Below are 21,254 nucleotides of genomic sequence, written 5' to 3' on the forward strand. Positions count from 1 at the left end.
TATTTACTATAAGAATCAATAAAAAAATGAAAATCGATTTTTTCGGACCGTAGGTCCCTTTTAACTGTCCGTGTCACATATATCAAGAATTTTGGTTGTTACTAACGAGACAAAAATACTTTCTTTTTTTTTTTTTAACAAATAGATGAAACTCTCAAAATTTATTTTTTTTTTTTTGGTGAATGCATCACTAATTATTTATTACTAACTCAATCCTTTTTTGAAGATTTATGCCACAGGATTTTTGTTCAATCATGTTCATTTATTTATTAAAATTAAAAATTATCACCAGACATGTTTACAGCTGCCTAAAGTAATTCTTCTACTTCCAGGAGGGCACAATTTTGGAGGCGCTTTAATAATATTTAAAATTCTATTAAAAATACATTCGAGTTGAAAATTTTCAGCAGACACTATTAAGAATCCTCTGCGGAAACAAGCCTTGGTCTGTTGTCCTAAAGTAGCGCATACATCATTGTAGGGAACAAGTCCATCCTCCTTGCATGGATTTTTTTCACATTTTGCCAGTTTTTCTCCAGGAACAAGTACCAAATAGTGCGCAGGTGGACAAGGTCCTTGAGTATAAGCATGATAACAAGAATTTTTATCAGCAAAATACAAATATTGATCTAAACTACAGTCGCAAATCCAGTTCGTTGAATTTTCATTTTCTGGAAAAAGAGACATTCCCCCTCCACAAGTTTCCACAGGCTTCTACATTGCAAAAAAGAATTAGAATCATTAAAATTTTTCACAAAAATTATTTTGTGTTTATGTTTTTTGAATTAATATTTAATCGAATTTAAAATTAATCAGAATTTATACTTAACAGAATTTCTATACATGTAATCAAATTTTTATCTAACGGATTATTCTTTCAACATAATTTTCCCTTAGTAAACTTTTTATTCAAAAGAATTCTTTTTAACGTACGAATTTTTACTAAACAGAATTTCGTCTGACATTGAGTCGAATTTTTAAATATCAGAATTTTTATTAAACCAAATCTTCAATTGATTGAATTTTTATTAACACGAATTGTTATTTAATAAAAATTTTTAAATTAAGAATTTTCATTTATATATTACATTGAAAATGGTCGAATAATAATCAAACGACAGAAATATTTCGGCGCCAATTTTAAAATTGACCAATCACAATTTTCTTGACAGTTTCTGATTGGTCAGTTTTAAAATTGGCGCCGAAATATCTCTGCCGTTTGATTATTCGACCATTTACAATGTAGGATAAAAAAGAAACAATCAATCGTTTGGATTTTTAAAAATTTTAATATTTTTACAAAATAAATATTCTAAAATTGTCAAAAATTTTTTTTTTTAATTTTGATGAGTTGAAATTTCACCGGTCCCTCCCCTTAATAAAAATTCTGGCATTTAAAAATTCGACTCAGACGAAATTCTGTTTAATAAAAATTCTAATAAATAAAAATTCGTGTTAAAAATAATTCTTGTGAATAAAAAGTGTGCTAAATGGAAATTATGTTTAAAGAATATTTTGTTAAATAAAAATTTGATTACATAAAAAAACATAAATTTGAATAAAAAAAAGGAAACATTGAAAAATTTGAAAAAAAAAATTTTTTTCTAGGAGCACAGTGAAATTTTTTTTAATTATACATAAAGCCTAAATTGAAAAAACCTGCTTCTTTCTAGATTCATTGTGTAAAAATTTATTAAATAATAATAATAACTATTTGCTTAAAAATTATTTAAATATTAATTTTTTTTATTCTTTATCGGTATTTACATAAAAATCAGTAAATTGAAAAATTAGGAAAATACTACAATTTCCTAGGTGCACTGTATAAAAAGTTAGTAAATAACAATAATTTATTTAAACAATTTTTGTATAATATTTGGAATTAAGTTAACTGAATATTTAATTTAATTCATTAATTTAGTACTAAGTAAAGCTAAAAAAAAAGTTTGACAAATTTTTAAAAGTCTACTAATTTCTGTCTTTAAGTTTTTTTTGCAATACACAAATAAAACGTTTGGGTTATCCCTGTGTAGCCATTGGTAGTCCGCGTACAAAAAAAACTTCGGTAGTACAAATGTTAAATTAACTAATAATTCAATAGTATATTTTTCATTAAAAAATAATAACTATTATTAAATATTATTGTATTTAAAAAGATTTTTAACTCACCATATTTGAATTGCTAATATTTTTTAAAACCTGTATATCTCCAGTATTTATGATTTTTGCACTGATTTCATACAATATAATCAAGGAAAATATTTGTATGAAAAATAATGATTTCATTGTTTTTATATATGAAAAAAGTGTATGCACAATCTTTTGCACGAACTTAACCGACAGAACAACTATCATGAATTCTCTACGAGAAAATTTAAAAAAATGTATATATGGATAAATATAGCCTTTCAAGGCAAACCGGTTCAAAATAAAAAGAAATCAGCGCTATACTAAAAATACTAACAATAGCTATAACAAGTATCTATTTTTAGATTAACTGTTCTTTATATATATATATATATAATTAATTTCAAATATTAATCTTAATCGATATAACAGTTCATTAAGTGTTTACATATTTTATTATTAAAAAAATTTCAAGTGATACAATTTAAAAAATATAGTTTGTCGGATTGGGTTGAAATTTGCACAAAGTTCAGTACAATTTGGTGACTAGGGTCAGTTGAATAAATGGGGACAAAATCCCAATTTTTTACAAATTATGTAAGCTTCTTTCGGGGTTATTTTTTTAAGTTGTTATTTACATTCGCAGGATTAATTTTAAGCAGAAAAAAATTTAAATAAGCTTTAAACGCATGAAACTGACTGTTCTCATTTACCCCAACATTTAGAAAATTTCATAAAATTTGGGGTAAATGGGGACAGCATAGTTTCTAAGGTTTAAGAAAAAAGTTTCCTCAAGTATATTACTGTATTAAGGGATGAAAAAACTTGAAAAAATTTGTAGTAGATATATATAATAATTAATAGTTGAACCAATTGAAATTTTTAATTTTTTTTAATTTTTTTTTATTTCAGTATTTTGTCTCGCATTTGAAAAAAAACAGACTTAAAAATCATACAAAAATTTTTTCTTATTCTTTATGACTTCCATAACAGAAATTCACTTGAATGGATCATTTTCCTAGGAATCTTTTCACGTGGGTAAAAATATGATAGAAAATGTATAAAATATTCAAAAATAACAAAAGGCAGAAATTCTACTAAAAATATTTGAATTTGCATGAAAATATGTACTCTAAAACGTCACCTTCTTTTTTGATGCAATTTTTTTTTTTTTTTGCTTCCTCGTAGAGGAAGCTTTGTAGTCCTTTCGTTTATAAAATTTTTAAACATGGTGAAAACAAATTTACCTCTATATAGAAACATGTTATATGAGATCCTGATCAATTGCCTGGATGTATGTATGTGTGTGTGTGTGTGGATCGTTTTTGTGAACACGATATCTTTAACAGATTTTAATGTATTTTGATAAAATTTGGTAGGCTTATTTAACACATTAATCTCTCAAAAATGACGAGAGGATTTTTACAAATACCCCAAAAAAAATTTAATCGTCTTTTTTCCAAAAATTTTTTTTTAATTGAAATAATTCTTAAATAGAAAAATTTAAGGTAATATATAATATAATCATCTTCCTTACATCAAGAAGAATCGATTGGTATATATTAAGTACAGATTTGATTGAAATTTAAAGAATTAATGAAAGTTAAAAAATCAAAAATTCACATTTTAGCTAATAAATGTTGTGTTTTCTTAAATTCATGTTTATATATATGAAATAATTTTATTCCCTGCATTGAAACGAATTGGTTGATATATATAAAATATATATTTGATTAAAATTTTAAGAATTATAATAAAAATTGAAAAATCGAAAATTTATATTTTAACTAAAAAATTTGGTGTTTTTTTAAATTCAAGTTAATACATAAAATAATTGTATTCCTTGCATTGAAACAAATCGATTCGTAAATATAAAGTATATATGTTACACTCAAAATGAATTAAAATTTTCTTAATTTTTCAAAAAATTTAATTATTTTAAAACAGTTTTCAACTCGAAATTTTTCAAATCAATCAATTGAATCGAAGAAATTCATAGCTTCCTCCACGAGGAAGCAAATTTTTTGCTTCACACAATGAGGAAGCAAAATGTTTATGAAATAAACATAAAGAACCCCCTCCTTGTTTTGTTATATCTTCATAGTAAAGAAAATTTTCCATAACTTGACCCCGATACTGGTAGAAGTGAAAAAAATTTCATTTTTCTCAAAAAATACAATATATAGCAGTAAAAATAAAAAAAGTTGTAAATATCTCTTTAAAAGATTCTCTATCTCGCTTTGTTTTCGACATATTTCTAAAAAATCCATTTAAAGATAACAGTATTGTTTATTACATAAACACTTTTTTGATTACAATGATTAATTTCCCATTAATAAGAAATTTACTGAATCCATTTTGACAATTTATGAATAAGATATCGAATATTTTGAGGATTATCATATTTCACACATAATTTAGAAACTGTAAATTTTTTGAGCTACTTAAATAAATTGTTTGTTAGAGAGCGTCAGACTTCATAATATTTTTTGAACTCGAAAAAATACAATTTTCGATCAACATCATAATATTAATAAATAAAAAGATTTTTGAATTGAAATAATATGATTTGAATCGTAAATTTCTTTTTGATAATGAAGATTCACTTGAGCTTCCGACCGATTCAAAAAAAAAAAAAAAAATTTTGACTATTTTAGAAATTTTATTTTTTGAAAATATTAATATTTTTAAAAATTCATTCGATTGATTGTTTAGAATTATGAAAAAAGCCTATAAGAAAATTGCCGATAAAAAATAACAAAACTAGTAATAATTATAAATTATTTTAATTAACTTTTTTTAATTTTTTAAAATTTCTACATTTAATATAGTTTATTTATCATGTCTGTTGACTTAGATTCTCATTTTGGCACAATTTAAAATTTCAAGAAAAATTGTAAATAATTTATTTAAAAAACGAAAATTTTGTGGTGGTTTCGGTCGTTCTTGAAATTAATATAATAAGAAGAATAACTTGGAGAATATTGAAAAACTAATCAGCTCTCTAAATTTGAATTAGTGAAAAGTGAGCTACTAATTCACATTAGTAAGATTTTTTACTAATTTTTAGTAAAATTTTACTGTTTGATTTAGTAGTTAAAAATTTTTTTTACTAAAGTTTTAATAAAAAGTGATTCAAAATTAGTGGAAATTCTTACTAATTTGAATTAATAGCTCACTTTTCAATAATTCTGATTTCAAGAGACTTGACCTATTATTGAACCTTTTATTATAAAATATTACGAGGTTATATTTATGATAAAAATCTAACTCTGCCTCTTGAACACAAAATGTTCATATTTTAACTTGGCAGCGGTTTTTTTGTTTTTATGTTATGCACAAAAGTTAAGGACTTAAATTTTTTAAGGTAAGATGTAATAAAAGTAAATCTAATATTTTGATGAGATGTAAAATTCGATTAATGGAAGGTAAAAATATAAAGAAACAAATGAAATGCTAATGAAATTTTATTGTAACATTAATTAAATTAAAAATTATTATTTATTTTAAAAATAAAATTTATTCATTCTCAACGAAATATTTTCCATTTTTTGCAAATTTTTGTCACCTTTTTCGAAGGTGAGTAATTGTAAGAAAGCGCAGTCATTATTAATTTCTTAGATATAATTTCAAGTACAAAAATACATGTAGTAAATGCGACAAATTAAAAAAAAATAATTCAAATTATCACTTTTTTTATTACGAAAACAATGAAGAACACGCCATTGATAATCTTCGAAGTTCGATTACTGAAAGATATTGTAAAATTTCTTCAATATCTTCAGAAGAAAATTTAATTTTATAATTCCTTTCAATAAGATGAAACATACCATTTACGCACATATCGATTAATTCATTTCTTTGTTTACTATGCCAAACACGTTTCTCAAAAAAGTGAGCATAATTTGGAAATTTCTCGATCGATAATTCTAAGCTATTTAAAAATTTCTCGTTTCTTATATTAATTGCAACTTTATCAACAGATTTCATTAGAATGTCGTAAAAAGTAACATTTGATTCATCAATAATTTTTGTGTTTTTCATATTTATTATCTGTTGTTGACATTCATTTCGCCAATCGAGGTTTTCGGAGTGTTGATTATAAAAATTGACCTTTTGCTCCGCCTGTTGATCGCAGGGAAGTAGCTCTAGCCGCGCAACAATTATCTTCAAAATATTTATATATTCAGTATAATTCGACTTAAAGTTTAAAAGGCAATTGATATCCTCAATTTCGTCGATCACGTGTATGTTTGTCCAGAAACTATAGTACGAAAGAGATATTTTTCTGCAATCACAGTATTCTATAATAGTACATGCAATTTTTTGACGTATGTTTTGGAATATAGGTGAATAATAATGATCTAACATACAGTTGAATTCAATTTCTCTTGAATAATTGAGCAAGCACCTAATAATTTCCGGACGAAATTCTCCTTTTTTATCATTTTTATCATCGCTAGAAACTGTTAATTTAGAGGCATTTACTATTAATGTTTCATAATCACATTTTTTTATTTTATTAACTCCGGCGATTAAAAATATCTCTGTAATTTTTAACAAATTTTGAAACATTAATGGAGTAACACTCGTTTCATTATCATAGCGTGAGCATCTGTTCAGTGCATAATGAAGTGAAGTCAAACTACTCCCGCTTTCCATTGGATCAGCACCGAAATCTAAAAGAAATTTAACCATATTTGCATGACCTGCAGCTGCTGCAAAATCCAATGGGGTGATTTTTTGTTTATCTGTTTTTGAATAATTAATGTTGGCACCAAATTTCAAGAGTATATCTACTAATCGTGTATGCTCGAATGTTGCTGCCACATAAAGAGGATTTAATCCAAGGAAACTTTCGATTGAGAAACCCGCTGTTAATAGAATTTTAAGGATTTCTTCATTTCCATTTTCAACAGCAATATAAACTGCACATCCGCAAGATCTAAGATCAGATTTTACTTTACTCGCTTCTTTATTTATGATTTCCTCAACTATTTCGACTTGACCCGCACGCACAGCTGAATGAAGATCAGATTCGCAAGAACATGTTTCTGCAACTATTGTTGAATTGCATTTTAATAAATATTTCCAAACTTCCAAATTGCCAAAGTGAAGTGCTTCTTCAAGGACAGGTTTACGTCTTATTTTTGCGCCGTTTTCTATCAAGTGTTTTATAACATCTAAATGAGAAGAGTATATTGCCCACTCCAGGGGAGTTTCACCACTATTGTCTTTAGCATTAATTGCATCAAATCCATTCGTCATTAACAATTTAACCATTTCCAAATTTCCATTTTCAGCAGCAAAATGAAGAACTGTCGTTGAATTGTCATCTATTCGTCCTTCATAAGCTTTGACAGGTTGAGAAACATTGGCACTATGTTTTAAAAGAATTTCTACAAGTTGAATATTATTCTTCTGGGCAGCCAGTAGAAGTGTTTTTCTTAATTTATCTTGTCCATTTAGCTTAGCACCATTTTGTAAAAAAATCTCAACTAGTTGAATGTTCCCCATTTCAGTGGCGATATCAATTGCTGTTAATCCTTTTTTATTTAAAATATTTACATTTGCACCGTTTTGTAAAAGAATCTCAACCAGCTGAATGTCTTCATATTTCTTATACGTTTGTCTAGTGGCGATATGAAGTGGTGCTTCTTCTTGATATAAGAAATTTATATCGGCACCATTTTGTGAGAAAATCTCAACAAACTGAATTTTCTTCCTTATAATTGCATATGTAAATGGCGTTTTTCCATTATTGTTTACAATATTTACATCGGCACCATTTTGTAAAAGAATCTCAACCAGCTGAATGTCCCCCCTTTCAGTAGCCTTATGAAGTGGCGTTTCTCCATCATTATTTACTATATTTACATTGGCACGATTCTTCAAAAGAATCTCAACAAGTTGAATGTCAATCTCAGTCCTCTGTGTGGCGAGATTAAGTGGTGTGTTTCTATGTTGACCTCTAATATTGACATCGGCACCATTTTGTAAAAGAATCTCAACCAGCTGAATGTCCCCCCTTTCAGTAGCCATATGAAGTGGAGCTCTTCCATAATCATTTACTATATTTACATTGGCACCATTCTTCAAAAGAATCTCAACAAATTGAATGTCAATCTTAATCATCTGTGTGGCGAGATTAAGTGGTGTTTCTCCATCATTGTTTACAATATTTACATCGGCACCATTTTGTACAAGAATCTTGGCTAATTCCGAATGATCATAAAGAATGGCAACATAGAGAGGCGTTATATCCCGATTATCTTTTGCATTAATATTAGCACCATTTTGTAAAAGAATCTCAACCAGTTGAATGTTTCCCCTTTTAGAAGCCTTATGAAGTGGTGTTTCTCCATCATTGTTTACAATATTTACATCGGCACCATTTTGTACAAGAATCTTGGCTAATTCCAAGTGATTTTGAAGAATGGCAACATTGAGAGGCGTTAATTCATTTTCATCATGTTTGTACATTTTTTGCCGTGTATTTCATATAGTTTTTATCATCAATAAAAAATTTTAATGCAAATTACAATTTAAATATAATTCTCTATTATTAAAGAATAATTACTAAAAATGTATACAGGTGCGAATTCTAATCTTGAATACGAATCCTTCTTCTGGCTCAATTTTCTGTAACAAATAAAATTAAAAAATTCTTAATAAACTTATTTTTTAAAGCAGTATATAATACACATTTACTTTTCAGTAACGCTTTAACTGATAGTAATAGAGGGTTTAAAAATCTTGTTTGTTTAGGTGTGTACCCACAGATGGGCTCCTGTAAAGATACTCTATTTATATTAGTATATATTGTATGGAGCCGGGACTTCTAATTAGAAAAATATTGAGTAGCGTAAGATTTAAACATTTTAAACCTGAAACTTTGAAGCGCGTTTTCTCTAATTTCACTTTTTACGATTCTTATAAACATAGTGGGCGTGATTGACGGAAAACGCCTGCACCGATTTTAATGAATGGCTTTTTTTTACAGTTTCACAATTTCTTTTCAACTTTTTTAGTTTAAATAGAAACTAAATTTTTTTTTCAAAATGGTCCCAAATTTTCAAAAAAAATTTTTCTTAATTTTCTCTTCTTCGTGCAAAGCGTATTTGTGTATTTTTACGATAAAAATTTTATTTTTTTAGTTTGGTTGAAATTTGAGACCTGTAGGCTACACGGCACAAAACCAAAGATCTAACTTTAAACGCCTCTAACGCCGCCATTTTGCAATATTTTTAATTTAAAAAATTATTATACATAGCTTATATATTTTACACTTTAAGGTATGCTTTATTTCAATTCAATAAACTTGACTTTACTTGATTAGTCAAACTGAGTATAGCGGTGACAATTTTTATATTATTGAACCTTCATATAGAAATATTTTGAATATAATCATTGTTTTTGAATTTGTTAAGTAAAGAAAAATCAGTATTACTAAGGAATATTGTACATCTTCTTTCTTGTTAATAGTAAATTGGATGCTTTTAATATGGATCATTTCTGAAATCAGTCTTTTTTTAAAATGAAAATTCGTAATCTATAATTTTTGGGTCATCAGAATTGAAAGAATAATTATAATCAGCTTGATGTTTGTTTACAACTGAATCAGAATTTTTATTATTTTTATGTTCATTAATTCTTTTTTTTAAAGTCCGTTTAGATTCACCAATATAAGTAGCAGGACAATTATTGCAATTGAATTTGCACGGTGCACCTGAACTGATGAACACACAAAATATAACATAAAACTGTAAAAAGACTAAAATAAATAAACAGAAAATTGTAAAAAGACAATAAAAGGACAAAATAAATAATAAAATGAACAAATAAATACAAACTGTATACTGTTAATTACGCCTTTCTGCGGCCATCGAGATCCTTTCTCATCATAACAGAGATGATAAAGGTCTCGATGAGCCGTCAGTTTTCCTGGGACTGGATCATCAGCGCTACCATGTTCTCCGGTGTAACTGTAGCGTTTACACCGGTGAACATGGCCTGCCTCTCCAAGTCCCATCGACTGCAGGCAAAGAGGGTGTGCTCTGCGTTGTCCACAGGGAACTGGCAGCGTAAAGCAGCTTAGCGTGGGCGACACTCGCCACCAGTCTCCTTTTCTTCTCACGGGGACCTCCAACATTTGGCATCATCCGTGCTAAATTTGCCGCACATTCGATCGCCTTGTTTGACGCCGTAGCCATGTGGTGATGGAAGTTTAACCTTCCATCCAGTTCCACACCAAGGTACTTTATCTGTCTCCTCCACTTGACCTCGAATTCGTCTATCACGATTCGTGGGGATTTATAACCACGTCTGTCTGTGACCAGCAATGCTTCGGTCTTTTCCAGGGCCATTTGAAGACCTCTGGTTTCCAGCCAGCATTTTGCTAGCCGCAGACATTCGTTCACCAATGTCCCCAGAGCTTCCGCCGAGTCGGCAGTGCACACGATCAACGCGTCGTCCGCAAAGCCGACGATCACCGCACCTTCGGGCAGGTCCATTCTCAGGAAGTCATCGTAAGATACATTCCATAAAAATGGTCCTACCCTCGAGCCTTGAGGGGCCCCACGCTGCATCTCTTCCTTGAGAATGCAGGTGTCTCCCTCGTAAATAACCCACCTGTCGCTTAGATAATTATCCATTATCCGCAACAGGTAGGGCGGTATACCCTTCTGTATCATCGACTCGATGAGATCTTCCCATCTCGCGGAATTGAACGCGTTCCGTATGTCTATTGCTACCAACGCGCAGAAGCTCTTCTTCTTATCTGGACCCAATTTGTTTTTCCCTTCTCTGGCGAGGTCTACAACTGCCTTTATGGCATCAACTGTAAACCGACCTTTGCGGAATCCAAATTGGTTATCGGATAGACTATTCTCTCCGGTCAAGTGAGATTGCATTCTCTGCAGAACCATGTCCACTAGAAGTTTGCCCATCGTATCCAACAGGCATATAGGCCTGTAGGATGAGACCTTACCTAGAGGTTTGTCACCCTTTCTTAGGAGGACCAGCCTTTGCCTCTTCCAGTCTGGAAAGAACTCTCCTCTCTCTAGGCAGCGATTGAAGATGTCCAGCAAAATCTGGGGGGAAGCAACAAAAGTTATTTTGACATTTAAACCACTGTAACTTTTACAATTTCATTTTAATCAAGAAATTTTACATATAAAAGTTGTTTGCTTTCTCCTAAACTATAAAGCTATGTAGTAAAAATTTTTTTTTTTTTGAAAAAATAAAAATTTTGAAAATTCTGTAGTTTTTGCATTTTTTGATGAAAATGGCTGACTAACGAACTTGACCTGTATCTTGACACTAACTATGTGTGTGCAAAGTTATAAGTCGATTCGCTACGATTTACAAAAGTTATTGTGTGAACAACATTTTGTGTCTACGGACAGACATATACATGCAGACACTTTCGCCAGACCATGATTTTTCGATTCAAGGCACCTTAAAACGTGAAGATTTTATAGAAATAGAAAAAGTCAATTTTCGACCAATTATAATACCTTCTCATGTGATGAGAATGTTTCTTAATAAAACATTGCAGATGCCTTCTTGTTTTGTGCGAAATTGTAAATCGCAACAAAAAAGAACAATTAAATCCTCTGATGAAGAAAAGTTTCTTTCATGCAACAACGATTATTATAATAAATTATTTTTTACTTATTATAATTTAAACAATAGATATAAAATTATAATATTTTTGTATATGGGGCATTCTATTTTAAAATTATACCCCTAGTAAGCAATTGACAATATAAGACATTTTTTAAATAATTATTTCTCCCATTTAATTAAATCAAATTACTTTTGCAATGAGTGGTTTCGAAAGAGAAATTTCTAAACTATACAATTGTAAAAAAATTTTTCAAAAAAACATTTAAATAGTATAAAAAATTTAGTTTGAAGGTTAAACTTGTAAATATCTCAAAACACGTTGTCTCCGATTTTGACAAAATCTATGTCAAAAGAAAGCTTAAATATTCTATTTTTTATTTCCGTAAAGTTTATAATGGACATTTTCGAGAATTTCCAGAAATTAATTAAAATTCTCAGACGTTTCGGAGGTTAAAAAGGATTGAAATTTGTATGAATGGAGAACCATTTCTTTAAGAGCGGATTTTGTTTTTTAAATTTAATTTCCATTAACCTTACATTATTACATCACTTGACATTAGAGAAAAAAATATTGTAAACAAATGGATAATTTTAAATACAGTGTTTGTGTGAATCCTTTTAAAAAAGAAAACCATGGAAAAGGAAAAGGCTTAAGAAATATTTCAGAAAAAATAAAGAAAAAATTTCCCGATATTACCAACAAAGGGTTAAAAATTTGTCACTCTTGTCGTAAAGAGGCATCGCATTTTTCAAACGAAATTGGAATTGATAAACTTTCTGATGAATCTTCAGGATTAGAAAATATTAAAAGTAATTTCCCTGCTAAAAATAAAATCAGAAATCAGTCTCAAAACGTCAGAAATCCTGACGTTTTGAGACTATTTTGATGTTCTGTGATGCTGCTGACTAATTCTGACTTAAATAGTTTTTATGGGCCTGACGTTTTCTAAAAAGTGACGATTTCTCACTACGTTTTATTTTTTTTTGTAAAAAGGGTTCCAAGAGAGGTACCAAGGCCACTCAAACCCACCATATAACTCTATTATATTATATATTCCCTTTTTCCAACAGAAGGGTCCTTTCGAGGGTCCATCAGGTTTTATGACTTTTTAATGCAAAATAAAAAATTATTTAAATTTAAATAAATATTTTTTTAAATGTTATATTTGTAATTTATAGATTTTAACGATTCCAATGATATAAAACATTATGTAAAAACTCTAAAATTACATAATGATTATACAATAAATACTCCATTAATTAAAATTAATTCTCAATAATTTAAAAATATTTGCAAAAAATTTTATATCGTTGTAATTGTATTAACATGTACATTACGAATATAATATTTAAAAATCATTTTTTTCAAATGCAACAATTTTTAATTTTGCAATGAAAAGCCATAAAACCATAAAAGATCCTTCTGGCCTATACTTTTCTTTTTGTCCTTTTCTTACGTACATATAATATATATGGAATCACGTTTGTAAGACAAGGACAGAAAAGGGAAGGCGTCAATGACTACGACTATACTTTTAAAGTCCCTACTTCAAATTTGTATTTATTATTTTACAGTAAGCTAGTTTCCTTACATTTAGTTATAAGAAAGCAACATATGTTGAAAACCTATTCTTACCATTGTGTTAACTCTATATATATATATATATTTGAAAAAAATTAGAAATCGCTGGCTATTTCACATAAAAGTTTATTTTTTTACAACTAGATGAGCAAAAACATTCCGGTCTCTTGTAAAATAGAATATATGAATTGATCGCTCAATCAATCTCTGAGCGAATTTGATCCAGTTTTCACTAAATGTAAATTTGATTTGAACTAAATATTACATCTAATTATAGTGCAGTATGCTAAAAAGAGAAATTAAAATTAGTAATTATTTAGTTGATTTGTGGAAGAATTATGTTAAATTGAATTTTAATAATATAGTAATTAATATATGCATATTAATTAATTCGTATCATTATAATTAATTATAATAGTAATGAATGTGCTAAAACGTGAGCGAAAAACCTGATAAAATTCGCTCAGAGTTTACTTGAGACAATCCGACAGTATCTTATTATTCTAGACTATTTTATTTGTATATTACACATATTCTTTTAAGTTCGAATTCAAATAATATTTACATACGAATTTTTTGTTTAATTAAATATTTGCTAAAGCAAATTTTATTAATTGAATACATTAATATATGATAATTGGACTACAAATGTTTTTTGATCAATATAACAGTATACCTATTTTAACTTTACTTGTTAATTTTTAAAAATTATAAAATTTTTTTAAAATAATAATAATAATTATCAACAAAATATGTTGATAAAATTGAAAAAAAGTAATAAGATCTTCTATTTTCATAAAACCGTATTCTATTTTTAAGATCTCAGTTAGGTTAGTTTAGCTCAAGGGTTAGGTATTCGGTTTGCGTTCGTTAGGTTGTGAGTTCGATTCCCTGCGTTTGCGAGATTTTCTTCGATAGGAGTAAATAAATATAATAAATTGTAAAAATAATAATTAAGAATGTGTAACGTAAAGATAAAAAAATGTTGTGCGATAATTTATTTTTTTAATGATAAAATATTGATTTTTTTTAATTTTTAAATATTTGTAGTCAGAATTCATGAGAAGTAAGTCAGGAATCTTCAAAACTATTTTATAGAAAGAAATGTCATTTAACATCACAAATAGTCACAGGGTTTAATGATTTATGGTATGGCAAAAAAAAGGGTCTCCGACCCTCATAAAAAATCTGACTACTATTGACGATTCTTTGACTAAACCTCACTTATTGTGGTGTTCTGTGACTGCAATCGTAACAAAAACAGTCTCAAAACGTCAGAGATCCTGACTAATTTTTTGACGTTTTGTGATTTTATTTTTAGCAGGGTTAAATAAATAAAATTAACAAAAATCAAACAAAAAATATTACTGAGTAGTATTAAAATATTATTTTAGAAAAAAATTTATTTTCTCGATTTAAAGATACTTAATATTTTATTAATATATTTAATTTAATATTAATAATATTTAATAATTAATAAATTAATAATAAGATATCATTAATAGTATTAATAATAATTAAAAATAATTAATAATAATAAAATTAATATATTATTATTAATAGTATCCCAGATAGCACGCAAGTTTGCTGCCAACTTGCAGCCGACTTGCGTTGCAAGTTTTGCAAGTTTGCAATGTCCCAACGTAGCTTGCAAAGCAAGTTTGCAGCAAGTTTGCAAATACTACATTATATTTTGCAAAACTATGTTTTAAATAAACAAAAAAACAATGCGCAGTTCAATTCTATAGCACATAGGGCTGCGCAGTAAATTTTTTTTACCTCCCAGCTACAGTGCTAAATACATAGTAAAGGGAATTTGTATCTTAAATTAAATTAATACTTAATTAATTAATACGTTAAATAATAAATTAATAATCTTCCAATGCAAGTTTGCAGCAAACTTGCAGCAGACTTGCTTTGCAAGCTACGTTGGGACATTGCAAGCTTGCAGCAAACTTGCAAAACTTGCAACGCAAGTCGGCTGCAAGTTGGCAGCAAACTTGCGTGCTATCTGGGATATATGTTAATATTATTTTTTATTTTATTTTTTTTAATATTTATTAAAGAAAAATAAAGAAAATAATTAATTCTCTTGTAGATGTGTGTAATGGGAAGGAGGAAATTTTTAATCAAATAAAAGAAAAATTGAAAAATGCAAGTACTACGAAAGAGAAAATTACACTTTTAACTCTCGCGCCTGATTCTTGGGGAATAAAAAAAATAGCTAAAGAGTTTAACATTAGCTACTTTTTGGCTAAAAAGGCAAAAAATTTGGCGAGAAATCATGGAATTTTATCCACACCAAGTCCAAAAAAAGGTCCTCGTTTGCCAGAAGAAGTAACCAATCTCGTAAAAAAATTTTTTGAATCTGACGAAAACAGCAAAATGCTTCCGGAAAAGAAAGATTGTCTTTCTATAAAAGAAGATAATGGTTCACGAGTTACTCATCAGAAACGTTTATTATTGGCTAATTTATTTGAATTATACGAATTATTTAAAAAGGAGAATGAAGGCGTCAAAATAAGCTTTTCTAAATGTTGTCAATTAAGACCTAAATATTGTGTGAGTGCAGGATCTAGTGGCACACATGTGGTTTGTGTTTGTGTTTACCACGAAAACTTAAAATTAATGATTGAAGGATCTAATTTAAAAAAATTGACTTATGATACTGAAAAGCCATTAAATAATTACACGGATTGTATAAATGTAATTATCTGTCAGAATCCTACGCCTGAATGTTATTTAAATGAATGCCATAAATGTCCTGGTAAGGATGAAATAAAAAATTTGCTGACATTACTTTTTAATACAAATAAAATAAAAGAAATCAAATTTGAAGTGTGGCAAAATACCGACCGAACAACGCTGAAAACAGAAATCATGAAAACAAATTGCTTCATTCAAGATTTTTCCGAAAAACTAATAAACCTGAAAACTCATGATTTCTTAGGACGAAAGCAATCGTCTTCTTTAAACGAATTAAAAAATAATTTATCACCTAACGAATTTCTCATCCAACTAGATTACGCTGAAAATTATGCATTTATTGCTCAAAACAGTGCACAGGCATTTTATTGGAATTATAAACAAGCTTCAATATTGACAGTGATGATTTATTATAAAAAAGAGAATGAAATAATGAATAAGTCTATAGTTATTATTTCAGATAATTTAATCCATGATTCCGTGTCCGTTTATCAATGTCAACAAGAAATAATTTCATTTCTTAAAAAAAATTTTGATGTAATTAAACTTATTTACTTTACCGATGGAGCTCCTCAACAATTCAAGAATAAAAATAACTTTTCGAATTTGAAATTTCATTATGACGATTTTGGATTGGAAGCAGAGTGGCATTTTCATGTTACGGGGCATGGAAAAGGACCCTGCGATGGTCTGGGTGGGACTTTCAAACGACAAGCTGCACGCGCAAGCTTACAACGGCCGTCAGGAGAACAAATTCTATCCCCTAAAGCACTTTTCACGTGGGCTAAAAATCATTTTTCAGGAATGGAAATTAGATTCGTTTCAAAGGAAAATTATTTAATTGTAAAAAAAAATCTTCAACATAGATTTGAAAACGCAGTCACAATACCGGGAACACATCAGTATCATGCATTCATTCCTATTTCTCAACAACAAATTTTTTTGAAAAAGTACTCAACATCTTCGAAATCAACAACTTTTCCTTCACTTAAAAAGACCTCGAAAACGGCAGAGAACTTGATTTTTTTTACACTATGAAAAAAAATTATTTTATTAATTAATAATATTTATTAATTGAACTAATTTATTTGATGTGGAAAAAATGTTTTATAACTAGTTTTACTTGAAAGTTTCTAAGGAAATTCGATTTATGTGACAAATAATACAGCTAATTATGAACGTCATGTGCTTTCATTATTTATATACATAACAATATAAACTTAGATTTGTTTTTTTATTACTATGTATATTCAATTTCAAATATTTAATTTGAAATATTTATTTTTAACATTTCCTATTTTCTTCAAAAAAGAAAACTTCAATAGAAATGTTATTTTCTCCTATAAAAAGCTCATTAAAAATAAATTAACTTTTGTACAAAATTTTGTGACTATTCAATTTAATTTCACAAATCAACAACTTTTCCTATACTAAAAAGGCCTCGAAAACATGACACTGAAGTTACCAACGTTGAATCGACGAAAAGAATTTTCTTTTTCCTAAGATTGAATATTTCCTCGCCTTAATTGAGGATTTTTAGTATTTCAAGATGTATTCGGGACCAAAATAAAGAAGTTTCAATTAAAAAAAATTGGTTCTTGGCCTTTAAACTAATCTGAAAACGAAAAATTCGTTCGTCGATTCGTCGAATCAACGTTGGTAACTTCAGCGTCATTCGAAAACGTCAGAGAACTTGATCAATTTTTTTACTAATTTTATAAAATTATAAAAAATTTAAATATTCTATTATTGTATACGATCTGCGTGTTAAATTGTTATTTGTGAGATTTTAATAAATTATAATACAATAATAATTCTAACAAAATTAATTACTAACAAGACGAGATATCTAATCGTTTATATTTCCAAAAAATATTATTGTAAAATGTTTAAAAAAATTTATTTAAAATATGAATTTATAGTAATGAACAAAATAGTATTAACAAAAAAACAATTTTTTTATGAACTATTATTGTGGTATTTTGATTTCAGAAAAATTTATAAAAATTAAACTCAGGTTAGAGAGATTTTACTAAATATATTGATCTTTAGCTATTTGCAATTAAAAATTTTTCAAATTTAAAAAAATTATTAAGATTAAAATTGAAGTTTTAAAATTTATTTATTTAAAAATTTCGTAAAAACAAATGCCGCTGTATTTGAACAGAGGTTCTCTATTCATGCAAATTTCAACCCTTTTTAACCATTGAAACGTCTGAGAATTTTAATTAATTTCTCGAAATCCTCGAAAATGTCCATTATAAACTTTACGGAAATAAAAAATAGAATATTTAAGCTTTCTTTTGACACAGATTTTGTCAAAATCGGAGACAACGTGTTTTGAGATATTTATAAGTTTAACCTTCAAACTAAATTTTTTATGCTAATTAAACGTTTTTTTTTAAATTTTTTTTACAATAATAAAGTTTAGAAATTTCTCTTTCGAAACCACTCATTGCAAAAGTAATTTGATTTAATTAAATGGGATAAATAATTATTTAAAAAATGTCTTATATTGTCAATTGTTTACTAGGGGTATAATTTTAAAATAGAATGCCCCATATACGGGTGATTCTCCGCGTAGCGCACGATTTGGTGTCTGAAACTTTAAAAAAAATTTTTTATCGAAATGATAAATATCAATATGTATTTTTGAAGATAAAGTGTCAAGAAATAAATATCCATGGTGGGCCGGACAAATTGTTTATAATTTTTTAAACAAATTAAAAAAAAATTTTTTTTGCTTTTTGAATTATATAAAATAGTTGAAATTTGATTTATAATGTTAATGAAAATTTTTGGGGTAATTCACAAAAATATATATAGCGCAAACGACAATTAAAAATTTTGATTTCGGTAATTTACGGAAATTTTCGAGGTAATTTATGGAAATTTATGCGGTAATTTATGGAAATTTTGTCTAATATTCATAAAAATATATAAAACATAAATAACAATTAAAAATTTTAATTTTGGTAATTTACGGAAATTTCCGCGGTAATTTATGGAAATTTTCGCGGTAACTTACAAAAATATATACAGCGCGAACGACAATTAAAAATTTTTATTTCTGTAATTTATGGAAATTTTCGCAGTAATTTACAAAAGAATAAATAGCGCGAACGACAATTCAAAATTTTAAATTTGGTAATTTATGGAAATTTATGCGGTAATTTATGGAAATTTATGTGGTAATTTATGGACATTTATGTAATTATTTATTACTTATCTAAAGTTCAATGTTTAAAACAAATTTTTTTGCTTCACATTTTATGTGCACTTAGACACTCGAGTGATACACGCCGTTCAATGGAGAAAAAGCTTTACCATGATGATGAGGCCAGACCATGACGCACAAGAAAAACTGATTTTTTCAACAATTTATTAACAATTTTCAATCTGTTTCATATGCATGTTATTTATATTCACTGAACTAATACTACTACACTTCAGTTGACATAAAATATAAATAATTATTAATTTTATTGAGAAATATTTGAAGGCCAGACCATGACGATTCTGTGATTCCCTATGCACATTTGATGCTTTTAATGTGTGAAAAACAAAAAAATAATTCTGAAAGCAGTTTCTCTCTTAGTAATTCACTTAGGAGAGCTTATTTTTGCTTTTAACTAATGGTGAGTGAAGATTCGATTTTATTTTATGTAAAAAAATGCTATTTTATAAAAAGGCCAGACCATGACGCAAAAACGAGGGACAAAAATTAACACCAAAAAAATAAAAAAAAAAATTTTTTTCTCACAAATGGTTTTTTTTTCACAATTCTACTAACATAAACAATACGAAACTATCAATAGTTTTTATATTGATTACTGTATTTTACTAAAAATAACATTTTTTTATATGAAAGTGGTACTGGGGACAGGTCATACCATGACGTTTTGGCACCTTAAAACAGCTTTTTAAGTAAAATTATAAACTTTTAATTAAAAACGACTATGGGCTTTTGTTTGTAAACATCGAAATTAGTTTTTCCCATTGGATTTATTGCAATATGTGCAATTGATTTTTTAAAAAATACTAGGGACATTAAGTTGTGCGGTACGCGGAGAATCACCCATACATAATTTTTTATAGGACGAAATGCTTCAAGCATGGAGAGACGCTTGGTGTTTATTATAGTAGTAGCAGACGAATTTTCATAGGTTAAAATCAACAGTTTCGTGTTTTTCCTGCAAGGAACGCCACCTCTGTCTATTCGAATTTTCCGGAATGACGTTATAGATAATTCCTTATTCTTATTTCATGAGCATATGCTTTAAATTTAAAAACTTTTTTAATTGACTCAAAAGCATATTCTGTTGATTCAATAAAAATACCATTACATTAACATAGTTTTCTGTCAATTTAAGAAATATGCTTATGTTTCAATGACAGTGACACTATCGAATCATTAAAATGGGTGCTTTCAAAACAAAGACATAATATATAATTATAACGATTTTGTTAAACATACCCAATTGATCAACAATTGCAGATTATTTGCCAAAGACCTCCTCAGGATGTATTTGTACAAATTATAGCGTATTTATAAGTTACATCATCCTAAATAGGTTCACTATATCAATTTGTAAACTTGATCTAAAAAATCCAACGTATTAATTATCTCAACTATTTGTTGTATTGTTTTAACTATATAACTGCTGTTGAAATATAAAATTAATTTTGGAATAATATTGTTAAGTACCTTGATTAATTTTCTGGGTGGAAATTAAAGATTTGGGAACATCGACCAAATAATTTGTTTCAAAATCGTGGCCTTTTCTTCTTTTTCTTAAAAAAATATATTATTGTAGATATACCGAACTTTATTTAAAATACCTATAGGCAGAGTTTGATAAAAATAAGTACATAGTTACGCCAAAGGCATTAGCACTTCGAGAATGAACGTGAATCATGAATTAGAAAAGGACAGATATACACTATACAGTCGAATACGGAAGCTTCTACGCGTCACCACCAGGGATGCGCAGTTACGCGTAACTGAGAGTTTTTGACGTAATTTACGTCAAAAACGTAATATACGTATAAATCGTATGAAATGTATGAAACTAAATCAAGATGGCGGATTTAAATTTAAATCATTTACAAACATAACCTGATAACCAAACATAACCTTTTAATATATTATATACACTGTAAAAAAAATTTTGTGTCGATTTACACGCCGAATGTAAAATAACTTATT

General features: G+C 27.9%; 1 protein-coding gene across 3 annotated transcripts; it reads right to left on the reverse strand.

Annotated features, from left to right (window-relative positions):
* Positions 1-241: 241 nt before the first annotated feature.
* Positions 242-21,016, reverse strand: LOC127287518 (ankyrin-3-like). 3 transcript variants are annotated; one of them, XM_051314506.1, is made up of 4 exons: positions 20,754-20,981; positions 20,523-20,647; positions 11,117-11,219; positions 5,577-8,769 (listed from the first exon to the last, which is right to left on the reverse strand). In XM_051314506.1, exon 4 carries the CDS (start codon positions 8,608-8,610, stop codon positions 5,827-5,829), a length of 2,784 nt encoding a protein of 927 aa, XP_051170463.1. In that variant the 5' UTR covers positions 8,611-8,769; positions 11,117-11,219; positions 20,523-20,647; positions 20,754-20,981; the 3' UTR covers positions 5,577-5,826. The 3 variants fall into 3 exon arrangements, 2 of the variants coding, with proteins under 2 accessions (XP_051170463.1, XP_051170464.1); XR_007843895.1 differs by lacking the exons at positions 5,577-8,769; positions 11,117-11,219 and adding an exon at positions 242-714 and having other exon boundaries at positions 20,754-21,016; XM_051314507.1 differs by lacking the exon at positions 11,117-11,219.
* Between the last annotated feature and the right edge of the window lie 238 nt (positions 21,017-21,254).

Source organism: Leptopilina boulardi, unplaced genomic scaffold (genome assembly GCF_019393585.1).
Source record: "Leptopilina boulardi isolate dan_hultmark-lab unplaced genomic scaffold, ZJU_Lbou_2.1 LbouV2_371, whole genome shotgun sequence".
Taxonomy (NCBI): domain Eukaryota; kingdom Metazoa; phylum Arthropoda; class Insecta; order Hymenoptera; family Figitidae; genus Leptopilina; species Leptopilina boulardi.